The sequence below is a fragment of the Balaenoptera ricei genome, chromosome 1 (assembly GCF_028023285.1).
Source record: "Balaenoptera ricei isolate mBalRic1 chromosome 1, mBalRic1.hap2, whole genome shotgun sequence".
NCBI lineage: Eukaryota > Metazoa > Chordata > Mammalia > Artiodactyla > Balaenopteridae > Balaenoptera > Balaenoptera ricei.
Genome location: NC_082639.1, coordinates 136,094,870 through 136,115,950, shown reverse-complemented (window position 1 = coordinate 136,115,950; position 21,081 = coordinate 136,094,870). Strand labels below are relative to the sequence as shown.

General features: G+C 34.8%; 1 protein-coding gene across 3 annotated transcripts in view; it reads right to left on the bottom strand.

Moving 5' to 3' along the window:
* Positions 1-21,081, bottom strand: part of RABGAP1L (RAB GTPase activating protein 1 like) — a 783,585-nt gene that overhangs the window by 608,647 nt on the left and 153,857 nt on the right. For all 3 annotated transcript variants that reach the window (XM_059936839.1, XM_059936821.1, XM_059936830.1), the window contains exons 2-3: positions 1,977-2,147; positions 299-491 (exon numbers count right to left, since the gene is read on the bottom strand). In XM_059936839.1, the coding sequence (XP_059792822.1) occupies positions 299-491; positions 1,977-2,147 (364 nt within the window). The remainder of the gene's footprint in view (positions 1-298; positions 492-1,976; positions 2,148-21,081) is intronic.

Here is a 21,081-nt window from a genome sequence, read left to right as displayed (position 1 = left end):
TCTTTGATACCCAAGAATTTATTCATTTGTTCAATAAGTATTTATTGAGGGCCTACTATATGCCAAGTACTAGGGGTAAAATGAATACCCAGACATAGAGCCAGTTCTCAAAGAACATTGAGACTGATTTTACAGGTGGAGATACAAACAGAAACATAAGAACCAAAGTGGGAACTGAAAAGCTGCTGGCCTTGATCTTAGAAAATGAAGCTAATAAAATTTTCTAGTATTCATCTTAAAATTTTCATTATCACTTTATCCCATTTCTATTATAGTTTCTAAGAGTTCAATACAGTACCTGTATTCGACGGATCCAAAATTAATTGAAGAGACGGCTTATTTATTTGGCTGGCTGAAACATCTCCAAATGAATGGTCTGAAATCTCACTGGAACTCAGACAATCAACAAGAAGGCTGCTTTGCCCTTTCTCAGAATCTCTCAAAATCTCTTCCATGGCTTTTTCCAGTTGTTCATCACCATTAGAAACTATCTACAGACAAAGCAAGACAATTCATTTCAATCATAACATGGTTCTGGAACTTAATGAAAATATTTCATTTCTAGAAGAAATTTAAACAATCTAAATATTTAAATTTAAATATAGTTACTGAATACCAAGAATTTATACAGCTGTACCTAATTTCATTAGATACATACAAAATCCTGAGTTATAAACTCAACTAAATTAGAGGATTATTATATCAGAAAAGGATTCTTCAGAAACATACCACCCAGTTTCCAACTCTATCTGATCTAAGATCTTATTTACAGATATTTTCTTTTCTTATTTTTTTCTTTTACTCTTTTAGAAACGTATTCTAAAAACTGGGTAATCCTAAATTGATGTGTTTTCAAGAGGAAAATGGATACATTTAAATAGATAATATGTAGCATTGATACCATTTAAAAGGTCATATTTTTTGCTATCATAGCATAAACATTTCTGACTCCTTTACAAATTCTGCTTGAGCCGTCAAGGAGTATTGCTAATTTCCTTACACTTAAGTTGACTCATCTTTTTCTTAAAAGCAAGTGAGACACAAAGCCTAAGTAAATAAATGCCTTAAACACATTAATATGAAAATACAGAGTTAAATGAATTTAAATAGCTGTTTATTTAAATACAGATATTTGAATAAATTTAAAGAAACTCATTGATTAACAAAATTATAAAAATATATATCCTCAACATAATGTAAAATGAGTACTTAATAATCTAATTTTTATAAAATTTTATTAGATTGATATTTTATTAGATTAACATACTAACATACCTTTGATATAATTAATATTAAATAAAAGTCATAAATAATATACAGCATTTTTGGCTAATTTCTCTCTTCCTATTTCTAGAGAGTGGTTATGCAATTTCCATACATGTATACCTGAGTTTGTTTGGTTCTTTTTTCTTTTTTTTGAGTTAGGAAAGGCAACATAAAAATGAAAAAGAAAAAGGACCACATCCAAATAAAAACTCAACTGCTAAAATTACAAAACATATACTTCAAAAATATTCAGACAAGTGTTAAATCACATACTTGAATGTTACCAGCTGACTTAAAACATAAAAATCATAAAGAAAAGTCTCTCAAGTGAAAATAATACATAACTACATACTTATATAATTAATTTTTAAAACCCAGCAGCAGTAAGAGAGACAAAAATATCCAGATAAATTAAATTTATGTAAGATGTAACCATTGTCTAACTTGCCAATTATCCTTTCTCTTCTTTTTTCCCTCCTAGTCCTTCTTTCTGAATTCTAAAGTAAAAGATAAAAAACTGAACGCAAAAACTTTAAAAATACACAAACCAAATAATTAGCCTCTGGATAAATCAAACACTGATTCTATTCTCGAGGTCAGTACTCAAGAAAAACCTTTGGATTTTATATATCTCCTGAGGTAAGTTTCACCTAGTTAAAAATAACAATAATAATTTAAAATAATATCATTTGTAGAAAAGGGAAAAATACCTTCAGTTCAGGTTTTTCATCATCTTTTGTAGAAGTATCATCTGCATGCTGAGGAACCAAAACAAATTCTTCACTGTTCAGTGTAGTCACAGAATCCGATGACCCACTAATCTTCTGTAATGAAGCTCTGACCTCCATTTCAGTGCTGCAAACCTCTCTTCCCACATCCACCTGGTCAAAATCACAAGGAGTAAGAACAAAAATTAGTGAATAAAAACATGAACTATTAAGTACCTGATCAATCTTTGGCCTTTAAAATTGGTTCATGCAAGGAAGAATTCTGCTAGCTAGATAATTATCTCAAAACTAGGGAGGCTACCTTCTTGGGCTGGGCCACATAATGGAAATGTACCCTGAGTTTCCGGGCTAAAAGAACCATGTTGTTCCCTGAAAAACAACACAAACCTGCCCATATCTCAACTAAAAGGATTTACTACTATTTGGCGCTCTACATTTTTCTCCTAGAAATACTTTTTGTTCTTTTTAATAAATAGAAAAATAAATAATAAATAAACTAGAAGTATCTACAAATTCATACACAAACAAAAATACATTCACTGAAATTACTTTATAACTAAACCTAAATGTCTGCAAAAACTTATCTCCTCAAGACTAAGTACTGTACCTTAAAATATTTTTTCTGTGTCACTTAAGTTGACTGATTAACATAGAATTCAACACCCTAAGCCATGTATCTCTTTTCCAGACATGTAGCCACTTATCTACAGGAGGCAAAAAAAGCAGGGGAGGTGAGGGGAGCAAAGCTTTCACATTGCATTCATGCAGCAGTAATCAAATACAGTGTGATTCTGTTTTCTGGATAGATCTCTACTTTACACCATAGAAACTCAACATTCTCTATCACTTCCAGAAATTCAAATATTCACACAACTAATTTTAACTGAACATGTACACTATATAACAGTCACTATACTCACAACTGCGGTTACATGAGCGAATAAGGCAAACAAGTTGCCTCCTCTCGTGGAGCTTACGTCTAGTGAGGAAACAAGCAAGTAAGGTAATCCCAAATCATTCTCAGGCTATGAAGAAAATACAACAGCCTTATGTAACAAAGAGTAGCTATAAGGAATACACAGACAACTTTAAGTAAGGTGGTAGGAAAGGACTCTGTGAAAGGGAAATATTTGAGCTGAAACCTGGAAGATAAAAAGGAACCGTATATTAAACAATCTGCTCAGTGACCAAAGGGGTAATGTGACAGAGAGGTAGGACAAGTAGACCAGTGCTAAAGAACGCAGGACCTTGTAACCATGGTAAGTCTGCTCCATGCCAAAAATTCCCCCAGAAATGTTCTTTTTCTCTTTCTAATTAGGTTATTTTGTTCACTGCCTCATATAAATATGGCTGCAATATCTCATTTTGCCATTAGGTGACAGTAACACCATTATTCTCAGGAAAAAATAAATAAATAATAACTTCCCCCTTCAAGTTACACTTTAAAAAATTACTTCCTAACGTTATCAAAAATCAGTTTCTAATAATATCAAAACAAAGAATAATTACTGCAAACTCCAAGGCCGGTGTAATTAGCTAGCCTTCATTTATTTGTTAGGCATGTAAACATCCTTCCTTTTTAAAACCCTTCAAGCACATTCATCTGTCCTCTAAAGGTTTTTCTCATTTTGCATATTATATGTTTCTGAAAATGCAGTATGTGTTAGAAGCCATGTTTTTACCCTTCAGGCTGCCCCACAAATCCTTGATTGCCAAGACATCACACATTCCAGGTGTTCTTTCTGTGGCCAATCCTTCTCCAAATCTTTTTCAGTTGCCACTCCTCTACGTGACCTCTAAATGTTGGAAACTCCCCAAGTTCAAGTCCCGAGCTTTTTTTTCTGATTCCTTGCCACACACTCTAAGTAATATCTCTCATTGCCATGGATTTAAATAGCATCTATATGCTGAAAGTCTCCCAAATTTCTATTCTAACCCAAATGTCTCCTCTAAACTCCTGATTTGGAATCCAACTCTTTATTTGATATTTCCATGTGGAATTTTTATCAGTATCTTAAAATGTGACCCACATGGAATTCCTAATGTCCCCTCCAAAGCTGTTCCTTATTCAGATTTCCCATTTCAGTAAAGAACACCACCTTCCACCAAGTTGCTCAAACAAAAAATCTGGTTATCATCCTTGATGCATCTCCACTTCTTCATTCCTCTCATTACCAAGTCATGTCAGCCCCACTTCCAAAATAAATCCCACATCTATCCCCATCTTTCTCCACATCCATTTTACCAACCTAATCCAAGCTATGATCTCATCTACTATAAAAGTCTCCTAACCCATCTCCTACCTCCAGTTTTCTCCCTAATCTACTCTTCACAGAACAGCCAAAGAAATCTTTCGGAAAGTAAGTTGGATTACATTAAAACTCCAGACTAAAATCTTTTCACTAAAATTCAAATAAAATCCAAACTCCTTGCCAGGACTTAAAGGCCTGACACACCCTTGCCTCTGTCACTTTATCATTACAGCTCTTTAGTCATAGAAAGTTTTTTCCCACTTTAGGGTCTTAGCTCTTATCTCCTACCTTCATATGGCTGACTCCTACAGGTATCAGCTTTGCTTCATCCACTCAACAAATATTTAATGAGTCCCTACTATGTGACAGAAACTGTAATGGGAACTGGAGACTAAATGATTAGTGAGATGAACGTAGGCCCAGCCTTCTTAGAACTAACATTCTTATGGATGTGATAAATAATACAGAAGAAAATTAACTAGGATCACATACTGGAATAAGTAACTGGAAAAGATGATGAGAAGGGGCAGGGGGCAATATGGATTCAGTTGACATTTGGATTTAATAAGAATAAGCAAACCATGGAAAGAACTACGGAGAAAGAACTTCAAGTAGAAGAAATAGCAAATACAAAAGCCAAGATGTAAGAAAAGGCTTACCGAGGAACAGAAAGGAGGGCATAATAGCTACATAATAATGAGTATGGGGGTAAGAATACAGTTGTCCCTCAGTATCCATGGAGAATTGGTTCTAGGAACCACCACAGACACTAAAATCCACAGATGCTCAAGTACCATAGCTGGCCCTCTATATCCTTGATTCCTCATCTGTGGCTTCAACCAACCATAGATTGTGTAGTATTGTAGTATTTATTGAAAAAAATCTGTGTATAAGCAGACCCAGACAGTTCAAACCCATGTTGTTCAAAGGTCAACTATAGTTAGTATGAGATGAAATACAGACAGGAAAGGCAGAGAAGCCTGAGGCCACCCCTGATGTTAAGGCTATCTAAATATACTCCCTCCCCAATCCCAACTCTGTTTTGTTCACCAGGGAATACCCCATTCCTACTTTAGTGTCTAGTACATAGTAGATATTTAATAAATGTGTTGAAAAAAATGTTAAAAGCCCCAATCAGGCTAAAGATCTCACAACTACCAAATGTGGAGCCAGTATTCGAACTAGGTAGTCTGACTTCAGAGTACATGCTCTAAAGCACTACATTATACTATCTCTTAAAGTCTCCTCATTTGTTCTTGAGATCCATGGTTGGTATCAATAGAACATCACTTTGCATACTGAACATCCCCCACACCTCTCCTCCTTCAAAACTTAGCTGTCTCTTCTGCCAAAGCATTCTTCTTAGATAAGTGATATCTACACTAATAGTTAATTCTGAATTAGCATGTGAATGAATACTAATGGTTGCTCAATTCAAATAAGATGTCCATTTATAACAGAGGTTTTCTTTAGCCCAAGTGAATGTCAGATATTCTGCCATGCTAACAAGAAAACTATTAGTTTACCATATGTAATTTTGTGACCTCTCCAGAACACAGCTCACCACATCTCATTCTACTCAAAATTAAGACAGCTCTCACTACAACCATAAAAACTCTGCCTTGAAGGGCCTTATGGATACTTTTAGAAGTTTACCTAATGCTACTTTATTGGACTGAAGACTGCTTTGAACCTCAATATAGAGATGACATGCTTATCAAATTTGCACACAAACACAAAATCTGAGAATGCAAAGTCAATACTTTAAAATATTTCCACAGGCAAGTAATAAGATTTAAATAGGGAAAGAATAGTCTTTTCAATAAATGGTGTTGGGACAATTAGATATCCACACGCAAAAGAATGAAGTTGGACCCCAACCTCACACCATACACAAAACTTAATTCAAAATGGATCACAGACCTAAATATAAGAACTAAAACTATAAAACTGTTAGAAGAAAACAGAGGAGTAAATCTTCATGTCCTTGGGTTAAGAATGGTTTCTGATATGACATCAAAAGCACAAGTGGCAAAAGAAAAAAACAGTTAAACTGGACTACGTCAAAATTTAAAATGTGCTGAAAATGATACCATGAAGAAAGTAAAAATAAAATCCACAGGATGAGAAAATATTTGCAAGTCATATATCTGATAAGGGTCTAGTATCCAGATTATATGAGGAACTCTTACAAGTCAGTAATAAAAAGGACAAATAATTCAACTTCTGGTATCAGCTAAAGAGCCTGGAAGTCATCACTCCCTTCCCTATAACAAGAAAAGGTTGGACAAACTGAAAATCAATAGCTTTTCTTGGATCCATCAGAGAACTGAGGTCACAGGACAAACTGCCATTCCAAATTGGGGGGCAAGCAAGAGAGAGACAGCAACTGAGATCTGTTTGCCTGCAGCAGAAGCTGCTGGAGCCATAAACTGGAAGAAACACTTAAATGATAATTTTGACAAATTGCTGGAAGCTAAGTGTGGAATTTGGGTGTGAGAGGGGAGAGTGGGTAGTGGAAGGGTGGCTTCAAATTTTTTGCATATTTAGTTGGTACTTAATAATAAGTAATAATAAAGAAATTTCTAACATTCAAAAAAAAGAGAAAGCTGGAATAACTATATTGATTTTAGACAAAGCAGACTTCAGAACTAGAAAGATTATCAGAGATAAACAGGGGTATTATATAATAATAAGAGGGCCAATTATCCAAGAAAACACAAGAAACTGAAATGAGTATGCACTTAAGAACAGAGAATTAAAGTACTTGAGGCAAAAACTGACAGAACTGAAAGGAGAAACAGACAAATCTACTATTATACTTGGAGACTTCAACACCCCTATCTGAGACTCACAGATCAAGCAGGCAGAAAATTAACAAAGATATAGATGACCTGAATAGCACTATCAGTCGACTTGATCTAATTGACATTTACAAAATACTAATCTAACAAGAAAAGAATATACTTTCTCACAGAGAACATTTACCAAGGGAGACCATATTCTGGGCCATAAAACATACCTTGGCAAATTTTTAAAAATTAAACCCATATAAATATTGTCAAACCATAATAGAATTAAGCTAGAAATCTGTAACGGATAGCTTGGAAATTCCCAAATATTTGGAAATTAAATGACACACTTCTAAATAACCATGAGTCAAAGAAGATGACTCAAGAGAAATTTTAAAATACTTTGAACTAAACAAAAATGAAAATACAGTTTATCAAAGGTTGTGGGATGCAGTGAAAGCAGTACTTAGAAATCTGTTGCATTGAATGCATATACTAGGAAAGAAAAAAACACCTAAAATTATAAAAAAAACTTATGCTTCCTTAGGAGCCTTAGGAAACTAAAAAAAAAGAGAGAAAGCAGATTAAAAGAAATAAAAAATATAACAGAAATCAATGAAATTGAAACAAGAAAACAATACAAAAAAATTTAAAAATCAAAACCAAAAGACAGTTCTTTAAAAAGATAAATAAAATTGATAAATAGTCTAGCCAGGCTAAACAAGAAAAAGAGAATACACAAATTACCAATATAAAAAATGAAAGAAGGTCATCACTACCAATCCCCTGGACATTAACAGGATAATAAAGATACTACAAGCAATTCTATGCCCACAAATTTGGTGACTTAGATGAACGGGACGAGTCCCTTGAAAGACATAAAGTACCAAACTTCACACCAGGAAAAATAGATAACCTGAATAGCTCTATACTTTTAAATAAATTTAACCAACAATAATTAATAAGCTTCCAAAAAAGAAAGCACCAGACACTGATGGCTTCACTGGTTAATTCCACCAAACATTTAAGGAAGAAATAGTATCAATTCTCCGTAATCTCTTCCAGAAAACAGGAGAGGAAATACTTCCTAACTCATTCTATGAGGCCAGCATTACCCTAATACCAAAACCAGATTACAAGAAAACTATAGACAAAATATTATAAAATCATCTCCAACAATGTATAAAAAGAATTATACCCCAGGGATGCAAGACTGACTCAAAAATTAATCAATGTAATCAAACATCAATAAGCTAAAGTAAAATCATGATCATGTCAATTGATGCAGAAAATGCATTTGATAAAATGCAACACCCATTCATTATAAAAACTCTCAGTAAACTAGCAATTGATGGAACTTCCTCAACTTGGTACAAAATATCTACAAAAAAACCTATAGATAACATTATACTTAATTGTGAGAGACTAAAGAGACTGGACACTTTCCCTTAAGACTGGGAACCACGCAATGATGCCCCTCTCTCACCTGTGATTCAATATCATAAGAAATAAAACTTATAAAGATTGAAAAGGAAGAAATAAAACTGTCTTTATTCACAGATTACATAATTATCTATGCAGAAAATCCCAAAGAATCTACCAAAAAAAAACCTTAGAATAAGTGAGTACAGAAAAGTCACAGGATACAAGGGCAATACACAAAAGTCAATCTCTTCCCCACATACAAACAATAAACAACGGGAATTTTTAGTTTTTTAAAAAGCAACAGCATTTACAATAGCACCAAAAAATGAAATACTTATGTAAAAATCTAACAAAATATCTATAGGATCTATTTGTAAGTAGAAACCTACAAAACACTAATGAAAGAAATTAAAGAAGATCTAAAGAGATGGAGAGATACTCAACATTCACAGATTGGAAAACTCAATATTGCTAAGATGTCGATTCTTTCCAATTTGAGTACTTAGATTCAAAAAATAACTTGCTGAGGCTGAATAAACAGACTGAGCACTCAACTATAAGCTAAACTATCTACACAAGAACAGGGACCATGTCTATTTTTATTTTATTCACCAACACATCCCCAGCACAGTGCCTACACACAGTATGGGCTCAATAAATATCTGTTTAATAAACAAGTCAATTATTTTGGACATAGCAGGCTGGACTCCTGCATCGGGTAGGAAGTTGTACTGAATGGATTCTAAAGGCACTTAATCTTAAGATTCTCATTCTATGTGATGTGTAGAAGAATTCCATTCCAACATGTCAATTCAAAATATAACCTAAGTCTACGATTTTGCAGCAGAATGCTAAGCAAAATGTTACCTTCTCTTTATATATGGGGATCTGCTATTACGTCAAATCAAAAGAAGCAGCAGTTGGAAAATTTGCAGGAGTCTTTTAAATAACATGGAGCTCACTGTTCTGTGAACTCAAGACTAATAAATACATCCATTTCAACTCAGCATGTAAAACAGAGCAGTGCACAAAAGCAAAGCTGCTTTTAAAAGCATTTTGTTCAAAGTCTGCCCTATCATAACCCAAAATTTATAATGTAAAATCTGACAAAGGATTTTTATGTTTCTTCAGGCACAGAAGAAGAAAAAAAAACACCAATACTGGGAACTAGAGTCTAGGCATAAACATTTTTATTTTTACGGCATTTTAACAGTATATGAGAATAAGAAAACTAAGCAGTACTACAGAAAATCTGATAAATGTTTCGTCTATCCATCTTCCTTCTCCCCTGCTCCAAACCCAAAGGAACTCAATAAATTAACTGACTTAAATCACTTAAACACACACTTATCCCCCACACCTATAGTAATTGTACTAATTCTATTAAAATAGCTTTTATTTAATTCAATGCCATGTCATTTTTGTCAAAGGAACAATATGATATCTAAATTAACACCTCACTTGGAGGCCTAAAACTACAATTTTCACATGTACAAGAAACAGTATAACAACATTCAGCAAAGTCTAACTGGAAGCTATCTTCTTCCTAAAATAACCAAACACATTCAAAACTATAAAATCGTTGTATACATGGTCCAATTTCTTTCTGTGCCGAATGTGGTTAGCCTACTCCTTGCTTTTAGATTATGTGCTTGTACCTATTCATTTTCAAGTGACTCAAACTAAAATAGAAAACTGAAAATATGAGTGTGAGTCAAAATTGGATAAGCTGGGAGGATAACCAGGGCATGGAAATTAGAATGACTATAGTAGGCCCATTACAAAAGTGGAAACAGGAAATATGCTTAATTTACAAAAAGAAAACAGACATGAATAATTTAAAACATCATTTACCAACCATAATTCTTCTGTGCTTTGAAGAATTGAGTCAGTCCTAGAAAAAAACTACCATGACCTCTTTTTACTAAACAGTCCATCCACTATTCTAGTTCTCAGGCAAGAGCCACACCAATATGTATGTATATCTGCAAGTGTGTCCCTGCCCCGATTGAAGGCACAGAAGGACCTTATTAGCTCACTTTACTTTAGTGGATACCTGTTTCTATTTGTCCAGCAATACTCTCCAAACCTTTTTTTCTGAGAATATGCTTTCTCTCTATTCAAATCACATGGCTTTTAAAGAAACCTCAACCCTTTGGCTAAACAGATCCAAAGGTGGGCACTGAATCCAAACTAGACCGATTAACCCATATCCCGTTCTATAAATTCTTTTTGAATAAGCATGCTTAAATTGTGTTTCTGTCATGTGAAGCCTAATAAGTCCTAACATAATTATATGTTAGCAAAAAGAGACACAAGATATATTTTAATAGGTTGCAGATGGCCATATGGTTTCATATAGTATTTGTGAAAACAGAAATCTACGTGAAGAAGACAAGAGAATCTGAAAAGCTGACAATAATTTCCAAGATAAACAGTACAGTGAATGTGATGAAAGAAAGAAAAAAAAGTAGATAAAACACTTACTTGAAATAATTATAGAAAATAAAAGGATAATACAAGTACTTACAGTCAAAGCATGGTTTAAAAGGCAATAGAAAAACGTTTTATAACCAAAATAGGAAGCCATCATAGGACAAAGAAGAATTTAAAATGGAAGGCACATTATGATTATTGCTACATAATATTCCTATGTCATAAAAACAGACTGCAATACAGGAAAAATTTTTTATTTAAGAATTTATATTAGGAAGGTGAGATGTGTGGGTGTCTGTGGTAGATCAGATTACTGTTACCAATTTTTTACTTCCTCCCTATTACAGAATTGTACATTTACTTCTCTTGCCATGTTTACTTGGTAATATCTCCAGTTAGAGTAAGTGAAGCAAAATATTTCCCTGCCCAAATAAGTTTGGGCTTAGCCATGTAATCTGCTTTGGTCAATGAATATCAATAAACAAAATTTGAGCAGGACTTCAAACATACTTGAGTTTTTTGGCTTGGTCTCCTGAGTTTCTGCCAACTATCATGAGAAGAACATGTACCAGGAAGCCAATGACCCCAAAATGCAACATGAGAAAAAGACCTGGATCCAATCTACAGCTGGAAGAGTCTCCCTCCCAGACCCACAGAACCATGAGGTTAAAACTAAATGTTTGGGGACGCGGGTTCGTGCCTCGGTCCGGGAAGATCCCACATGCCGCGGAGCGGCTAGGCCCGTGAGCCACAACTACTGAGCCTGCGCGTCTGGAGCCTGTGCTCCGCAACGGGAGAGGCCGCAACAGTGAGAGGCCCGTGCACCGCGATGAAGAGTGGCCCCCGCTCGCCACAGCTGGAGAGAGCCCTCGCACAGAAACGGAGATCCAACACAGCCAAAAATAAATAAATAAATAAATAAAGTTATTTTTAAAAAACAAAACAAAAAACCTAAATGTTTGTTTTCGTAAGCCATCAAACATTCCAGCATTGTTCCACAGCATTACCATCGTAATAGCTAATTCAGTGACCTACTATTTTTAAATTTCTTCAGCATTATTATACTATTTTCAAATAAAAATCAGAAAAAGCTAACACTGCAACTAACAAATCAATCTCCAAGGAGAGATTAATATACTTCTTCAACTATTACCTAAAAAATCTAGTTGTTTCTATAATTATCATTTATATTCCACTGAATTAAAATGTACTTCAAGAGGCTACCCTTCTAATACTAATATTCAACTCTAGGTATACTCAGCTGTGTAAAACTTTGACCCATGCATTCTACTGTAGTTTAGAAAAGCCTACTCAGCAATATCTCCTAGGCAATAATATAAATGAAAAATATTTTGAAAATAAAATCAAAACTTCTAATGAAGACTGACTTTTAACTCTAGATTTTTCTCTTGGTTTTTCTGCCATAACTATATATGTAATTTATTCAAGAGTAAGGCTGATAAAATTATTTACATTATATAGTCACTTTTTGCCTGGAAAACCAAGAATTAACAGCTAAGCAATTCAGTGTTCCATAAACTTGGCTTAAGACTAATAAACAGCTTTATGCCCAGCAGGTACAGACATATGGTCAAGAGGGAAAAAGTCCATTGCATGAAAAACTACACTAAAGAGTCCACTTAACTATAGCCCCCCTTCTTCAGCTGGTCTAGTAAAACCACCTAATACTTCATATGTTGTGTGCTGCTGCACAAAGCATGTAACAGTCAAAAATCTTGAGCTCTTTCTTGCCATGGGAAAGACATCTCACTTCTATGAACACACTGGTTTCTTTATCTGAAAAATAAGGGGTTTGACTAGTTGATCTCCAAAATCTCTTAAGCTCTAAAAAATTTACACATTATTTCTTTTCTTTCTCTTTTTTAAGATTTTTTTGATGTGGACCATTTTAAACTCTTTATTGAATTTGTTACAATATTGCTTCTGTTTCATGTTTTGGTTTTTTGGCCACAGACATGTGGGATCTTAGCTCCCCAACCAGGGATCGAACCGGCACCCCCTGCATTAGAAGGCGAAGTCTTAACCACTGTATTGCCAGGAAGTCCATATTTTCTGTATATATCTGTAGATGAAGAATAAATCAAATATAGATGAAAAGGCTGAGGCACAGAGAAATTAAATAATTTCTCTAAAAATTTACAGAGTCAGAAGTAGAATTTAGAAATCCTCAGTTAAGAAATCTATTTACTAGCATATTAACTTTCCAAGGGCTGGAAACTATAACACTATTACAAACATTTTCATCCAATTATCTCTTCTGCCTTCACATAATAAACTCTATGAAAGTATACCAAAATATAACACCAAGCAGAATTAAGAGGGAAAAGGAGTGAATTAATGTTTACTGTGTATTTCCCACATAACTGGCACTAAGTTAACAGGAGAAGTGGTCGTGACCAATTTGTTGCCTCTGGTATACAGAAACTCAAAGTAGTAACCAAAACTTCATGAACTTGGCAACCAGACATGGTTCCTGAAGCTAAGGGAAAGAATAAGGGTTTACCTGTTGCCCTCTTTGACTATTTGATCCGCACAAGCTCAGCAGTCAGGGGAGACCCAGTCATTGCCCAAGAAGACATTGCCCAAGCATCAACACAACTCAGGAAAGCAAGTCAAATGATTTGTGTTTTTTTTTCTATTAAAGCCTACAAGCAAAGACCTGACTTCTGTCTTGGAAGTACAGAGCTTTCTGCGTATACTAGAACACTGAGTATTCTTAAGATATGCTTGACTTAACACCTTCTAGCTCATGAGAAGAAATTTAAATGTACGGTACCCAAAAGCTTCTTGGCATATAGTGTGAATGTACGTTTGTATGTGTGTAGGTATTTATATCTGCCTAGTTCTACAGAATTATTGATCCATATAAAAGAGTTAGAATTCATGAAAATCCCTCAAATTAACTAGGTTTCAAGAAAAGTCATTTTTCCCTGATTTGGTAGAATTTCTAACAAAGGAATAGTATACATTTCATACTACTTCCTAATTTTTTAAGTAAAATGATTCAGTAGGATGCTTATGGGGAAAGTTAAGAAATGTGAAAACAAGTTTTGAAATACTAAAAAAAGGACTTTGAAATCTACAAGCCACAATAGACTTGCTGCCATACTGAAGGCAAAGAATGGAATATTAGAGCCTCAGGGTCTCCAATGCCATTCACACAGAATCCAGTTAATTTTTTTAAATGAATTTATTTATTTTTTGGCTGCGTTGGGTCTTCGTTGATGCACGCAGGCTTTCTCTAGTTGCGGTGAGCGGGGGCTACTCTTCCTTGTGGTGCGCGGGCTTCTCATTGCAGTGGCTTCTCTTGTTGCGGAGCACGGGCTCTAGGCGCGCGGGCTTCAGTAGTTGTGGCATGCAGACTCAGTAGTTGTGGCTCACCGGCTCTAGAGCACAGGCTCAGTAGCTGTGGCACACGGGATTAGTTGCTCTGCGGCATGCAGGATCTTCCCAGACCAGGGCTCGAACTTGTGTCCCCTGCACTGGCAGGCAGATTCATAACCATTGCACCACGAGGGAAATCTCCCAGTTAATTTTTTAACAAACTTTCATTGTTGTCGCTGATGTTGAACACTTATTATTTGATAGGCATAGTTATAAGATGGTCTTCTCCAACTGTATATCCAAGAGACATTTCAAACTCAACACATTCAAAAATCATACTTCCAATCTTTCCCTCATCAACCTACCAGTCAACCCACACCACCCTCCTGTAGACTTTCTCATCTTGATTGATGGCAACTCCATCCTTCTAGTTACTCCAGCCAAAAATATTAGAGTCATGCTACTCCTTTCTCTTTCTCTCCTTCATCAATCTTTCTCTCTTCCTCCCTCACTCTGATTTTACAGCTATACTGTCAGCAAATTCCTTTGGCTCTACGTTTAAATCACATCCAGAATCGTCCATTTCTCATCACTTCCCCTGCCACTACCCAGTTTTAGCCACCATCATCTCCTACCTAGATTATTCTAAAAGCCTCCTAACTAATCTCCCTGCTTCTTTACTTACTTCTCTATGGTCTATTTTCAAAAGCAGCCAGAATGATCCTTTTAATTTAGTTCTTACCAGTCCTCTGAACCCTCCAATCAGAACCCTCCAATCACTCCCCCATTTCACTCATATAAAAGCCAAACGACCTTCAAAAGTCATTACCTGCCTGTACTACAAACTTACCCCTTCTCACTACTTCCCTCACCCCACCTTACCTTACCTTTGTGACTTATTCCCTACAATTCTCCACCTTGTTGACTCAACTCTACCTAAAATGATCTCCTCACTTTCTCTCAAACAACCCTGGCACACACGCTCTGGTTGTTCCCAAACAGAACACTCTTCTCCCAGATGTCTGCTTAACACTTTCAGTCCCCTGTTCATATCTTCACTCAAATCTCATCTTCCTGACTTACCCTGATTACTTTATCTAACACTGCTTCCCCACCACCAACTTCCAATCCCCCTTTATCCTGCTCCACTTACTCTCTTTTTCCAGAACACTTATTTTCTAACATACAATCTACTTCACTTTTGTATTATATTTACCGCTTATTGTCTTTCTCTCCCACTAGAATGCAGCATCTTCAAAGGCAAGGATCTTTGTTTTATTCTTTGATGTAACCCTAGCACCTAGAAGAATGTCTGGCATGTAGCAAAGAGGTAAATATTTGCTGAATGAATGAATGAATGACTGTCCAAGATGAATAAACTCAAAGTTCCTAAAATTCAAAGAGCCATCTAGTACCCTCCATCCTGATCAGGACTTTGTCTCTAAAGGGACATGACGAGAACACTGATGGTTTCTTTCATTGGGTAACTAACCAGCATACATTCTGACATTATATAGAACTTCCAGGGGTTTATAATGTAATGAGGTAACTAGAAGACAGAGTAAATTAAAATGTTAGAGACCTCCTCACCGAATTTCCCATTTATGCAACAATAATGAGAATACCGACTAGACAGTCAGTCATATTAAGACGTTGTTGTATTTTTGAGAGCGTGAGTATACTGGTATTGTTCCGAGGGAGTCCTTGTCTTTTAGCAATACATAGTGAAATATTTACAAAATTAAATGATATGATATCTGAGATTTGTTTCATATAATCTGGGGTAAGCACAGGGGAAACTAGATCGCCATCATTTGAAAATTGCTAAGTTGGTAAAAGGTCATAGGAACACATATCATTTGCCCTGATTTTGCATATGTTTGGAAATTGCCAAAATAAAAGGAAGAAAAAAGCAAAGTAATAATAATATGGAAAGTAAGTTTAAAAAAAATAAAAACACAAAAACAAAAGCCTATATTTCCTTTAGCATCTAGCACATTACATGGCACCTAAATAGTAAATAAATGATGAAAGGCTAAAGTACAGGTCAAAATTGAACAATAGTTTCTATAAACCACCATAAGGACGAGCAGATTAAAACAAAAATTAGTGACCAAACTGAGGCCCTCCTTCAGAGTCAAAAAAAAAATGACATTCACTGTGATGGTCACAGTGACTTCAGATTTGTATGGATGACTGGGACAGAATGGGGAATACAATGAAAAGATTTTTCATCTTTTTTCAAGATAAAAGGCATTGCACTATATTCCAAAAAGGTCATTTATATAAATGCAAAATATAATCAACAAGGACAAGAGAACATGGCTGAAATTTTATGTACCAAATAACACTGCAGCATAATTATTAGAAATACAAGGATCAGGACTTCCCTGGCGGTCCAGTGGTTAAGACTCCATGCTTCCACTGCAGGGGGACATGGGTTCAATCCCTGGTGGGGGGAACCAAGATCCCACATGCCATGAGGCGCAGCCAAAAAAAAAGAATACAAGGATCAAATTGAGTAGAAAACAAATATAGTGGGAAACGAACACTATCTCAATCCAGAAAGATCAAGTAAACAAAAAAATTTTAAAGACATAGAAAATTTAAATCTTTGAACTATTAAGGTAATATAAACTAGATATAATAAAATAATAAAATTTGTATTCTTCAAAACGTAACTTGTACCACTGGAAGCAGTTTCAACAATCTCCACAGCTGATTAAATCTACTCTAGTAAAATGATATTAGCCTAATTGTACATTAGCTCATGTACAGATAAATGTTTGTTGGTTTTTTAATTCACATTCAAGTAACTGGAGATAAAAATCTAATGGACTAAGTACAAAAAGGTATAAAACTTTCCCATCAGGAAGAGAAACTGCTAACTTACTCTGCTAATTTGCCAAAGAGTAAGATGTGATATATGTGTTTCACATTCTAGGAATACCAGATTGTTAGCTACCACCTACATAAGAGCTTATATAAAAACATCTCAAGTACCTAAGAGTGTCTGCCACATGCTAAACACCAAATATGTACTGAATTAACAAAATTAAAAGTCACTGAACACTTGGGGCAATAAACACATCAGAGCTACAATCACAGACTATTTAAAATGTAAAAATGAGAATACTACATATCAAAATCTTGGTTTTGTTCCACAATATCTTTACAGTAATATTATTGTGCAAAACGGCCACAATCTGAAAGTGTCAACTGAAAAACTATTAAAACTAATAATAGATTTCAAAAAAATAACATCTTTTAGGACACTAAGTACAAAAAATAGTGCTAGTCATTATTATTATGATATTTCTCTACTTTCACACATTTCATAATTTTTTACTTTATATATTGACACTCTCAGCCTACCTTTTTATAATAAGTGCCAAATGCAGTAATTTATATCCACAGGGCAAAGATTATTTCCTATTCTTCTATGGTGACATCATCTGCCCCAGAGGAAAAAGGTCAGATTTCTTCTGCAGCAGTGCCCATCAAGTAAAATCCCTACCCTCACCACTACCAAGGACAGGTGTATCGTCCCATCCAAAGGCTTCCTTGGCCAACCAGGTAGTGGGAAAGTGAGTGGGCCTCCCTCGCCAGGGACCCTGAGTCTCTGGAAAGAAATTCAACCAGCCTCAGGATTTTCCTCAGCCTAAAAGCAGTATCTGGCTGTTATCTAGAGATTTCACACTTTCTTAGCTATGTATAAATAGAATATATTCACCCCACACGCACACACAAATCAATCATGTTACTATTAGACATTTAATCTTTAAACTTTTTCTGAAATATATTCTCTGTGAAGATAGGAGATAATCAGTATTGTTTTTATTATTAAGCAAGCCTGCCAGACATAAAATACAGTAATTCAATAGTTTTCTTTTAGGCCAGCTGTATTTCATTACTCTACGTCAAAAAGGAGGTGGGAGGAACCCATTCATGAGAGTCAATAAAATAAGTGTCTAAGAATAAACTTCTTAAATACACAGACTTACAAAAAATACTAGTAAACTCTACTGAAGCCAAAAAAACTCCGACAAATAGAGACAATGGTGCAGGATAGTAAAATTCAGAAAACAAACCATTAGGCAACTACATAGTGTAAAGATGCCAGTTTCTCCAAGTTGATTTACAGGTTCAGTCGAATTACATCAAAATTTTAACAAGAAGTTCTTGTGAAACTTAACAAAATAATCTAAACTTTAGGATGGTGGTTAAGGGCGTGAGCTCTAAAGCCAGAAGACTGCCTGGGTTTGAATTCTGGTCCCTCAGCTTAATGTGATCTCAAACTAAGCATTAAACCTTTCAGCATCGCAATTTTTGTGTCTCTAAAATCGTGATACAACACCAACATCATTGGGTTGTTAAGAAGACTGAATGTGCCAATACATGCATTAAAAAACAAACAAACAAAACTTGGCCCACATTATGCACTCAGTAAATATAAAGTGGAATCAACTGATTCACTTTGCTGTACAGCAGAAACTAACACAACATTGTAAATCAACTATACTCCAATAAAAATTAATTTTAAAAAAATATTTGGGAGGAAATATGGGGGGAAATAATCAAGAAAATGTGGGTAAGCAGGGAAGGTATGTTACCACATAGTAGAAGATAGATAAATTAAAATTATGTAATACTGGTATAAGAAATCACAGGTAAATCAAAGAAACAGAATAGAGAATTCAAGAGCCTACCAGTATAAGTAAGAATCTGGTATAGGATTAAAGTGGCATGTTACAAACCATTGGTGAAAGGAAAAGTTTATTCAAAACATTAGTGGAAAGAGGAATTATTCAATAAGAGGTGATGGGACAACTACTAGGGAAAAAATTAAATTTGATCCCTACCTAAAATCAAACTCCAAATAAATGTTAAAAAGATTCTGGTTCAACAAATTAACATGACTGGGGAAAAAAAAACAACTACGACTATTTCTGATATCAGTGTGGGAAAGACTAAGCACAATACAAAGGAAGAAGTTATAAAGAAAAAGACTGATAAACTTAAGTTCATAAAAATTTAAGACTTCTACATATCAAATAATCTGAGCAAAATTTAAAGGCAAAAGTTTGGAACATGACAAAATGGTATTATCCTAAATATATAACAAGCTGTTAGAAATAAATAAGAAAAAGATGAATACTCCAATAAAAAATGAAATAGAGGACATAAAAAGACAAATGACCAATGAATATATTATTAAATGTATTTTAGCATCCATTCTATCTCTTCCCCAACTGTATAGCAGCTGTATCCCTAGCCTCTGGAGGAGGGAGGTAAGCATGCAGAGGGGGGATGGAGGTGGCAGTCTCTAATGAACACTAGGCCAATTAACTTAATACCTTTTACTTGAACACTTTGTTCCAAGAGGGGCGCTAAGTCTTTAGTCAATTAACAGGGCATTTTCCTGACAACGGTTCAGGAAAGAATATAAGAACTTAACTGTCTCATCACATTGAATCCATAAGAGAATGTACTAGAGAAGAAAAAGAAGTTGCCCTCCCTCTGGACAGTACGGCCATACAGACATGAGGCTTATCAGAGATCTCAGGTGTCAGGGAAAGGGTAAGGAATGGTTCTAGAAGAAGTGAAAAAGTTTTTACTCCACTAGAAGCTAAAGAACTTGAAGAGACATGCTTTGCAGTTAATGAGATAATTCCATTTTAGTTTGGATCAAAAATAACAGTAAGCTGGAAAACAACACAAAATATTGTTCAAAGAACAAGTTACTAAGACATATAATAGGCTAGACAAATATAGCAGATAAAGCTAAATTCTATACCTATTGTTGACCTCTATCTACTTATATTAAAAAGTTACATAAACACATATTTTTATTGTCTAGGGAAAGTAAATGTGCTAGAAAATGATATTGCTCGGTACAAATCTTACTGAAATTGTTCAGATAGAAAGAGAGGTAAAGCTTCTCTAGGAAGAAAAATAATCATCTTTAGCTGGTCTATAAAAAATAATGTTTATATTAAAACTTAACTACTCATGCAGGAGGAAGGAGTGAATAATTAAGTTATGAAACAAATGCTCCATGTCAAAAAATAACAATCATTCAGCTTTGCGGCAAAGTCATCCAAAATGACATTGTTTTCATCTTCTCTTATTCTGAAATAGAATAAAAATGAAATTAACACAGGAATAAATGTTTGAGGACTTCTTGAAGCTGATAAAAGTTTTCCCTCAAGAAGATCCAGCTATTAGAATTTACTGACTACCAGTGACTAATGTGAAAAAAACAGATAATCAACCACTCTAAACTGAAACAAAGCACAACTCCAAACAACTTAACAGTCAGAGATAAGCCCAAAGACAAAACAGGTTTTCCTTAAGGTAGAAAAGAAAATCAAAGGTAAGTTCATCAAAATATGATAAAAGATGTCTTTCTTTAAAATGTATACTCTACCTGGAATTAGATAATGGTGCATAACCTTGTAAATATACTAAAAACCACTCAACTGTACACTTTCAAATGGTGAACTATATCTCAAAAACAAAAAATCAGTGTCTAACTGACATTTATATGCAAAACCTTCCAACAAGACATGGAAAATATATGTAAATGATGTTACTCATCAGAAATTTTGTGTTTAGCAAGAATCTACTATTAAGCTGTAGCTTCTATATGTTCCAAGATTTCTCTTCTCAAAAAAAAGGGGGGGAAGGGCACAAGTATATATTTTGTCTCCCTAATAAGCTACAAGATTTGAGTATCTGAATGGACATGTAAATCCTTTGTTAACATTCTCCATAAACAGTCTCTATGTGAGAGAACCTTGTCAGAGCTTGCTATAGTTTCAGTTTAGAGTGGTT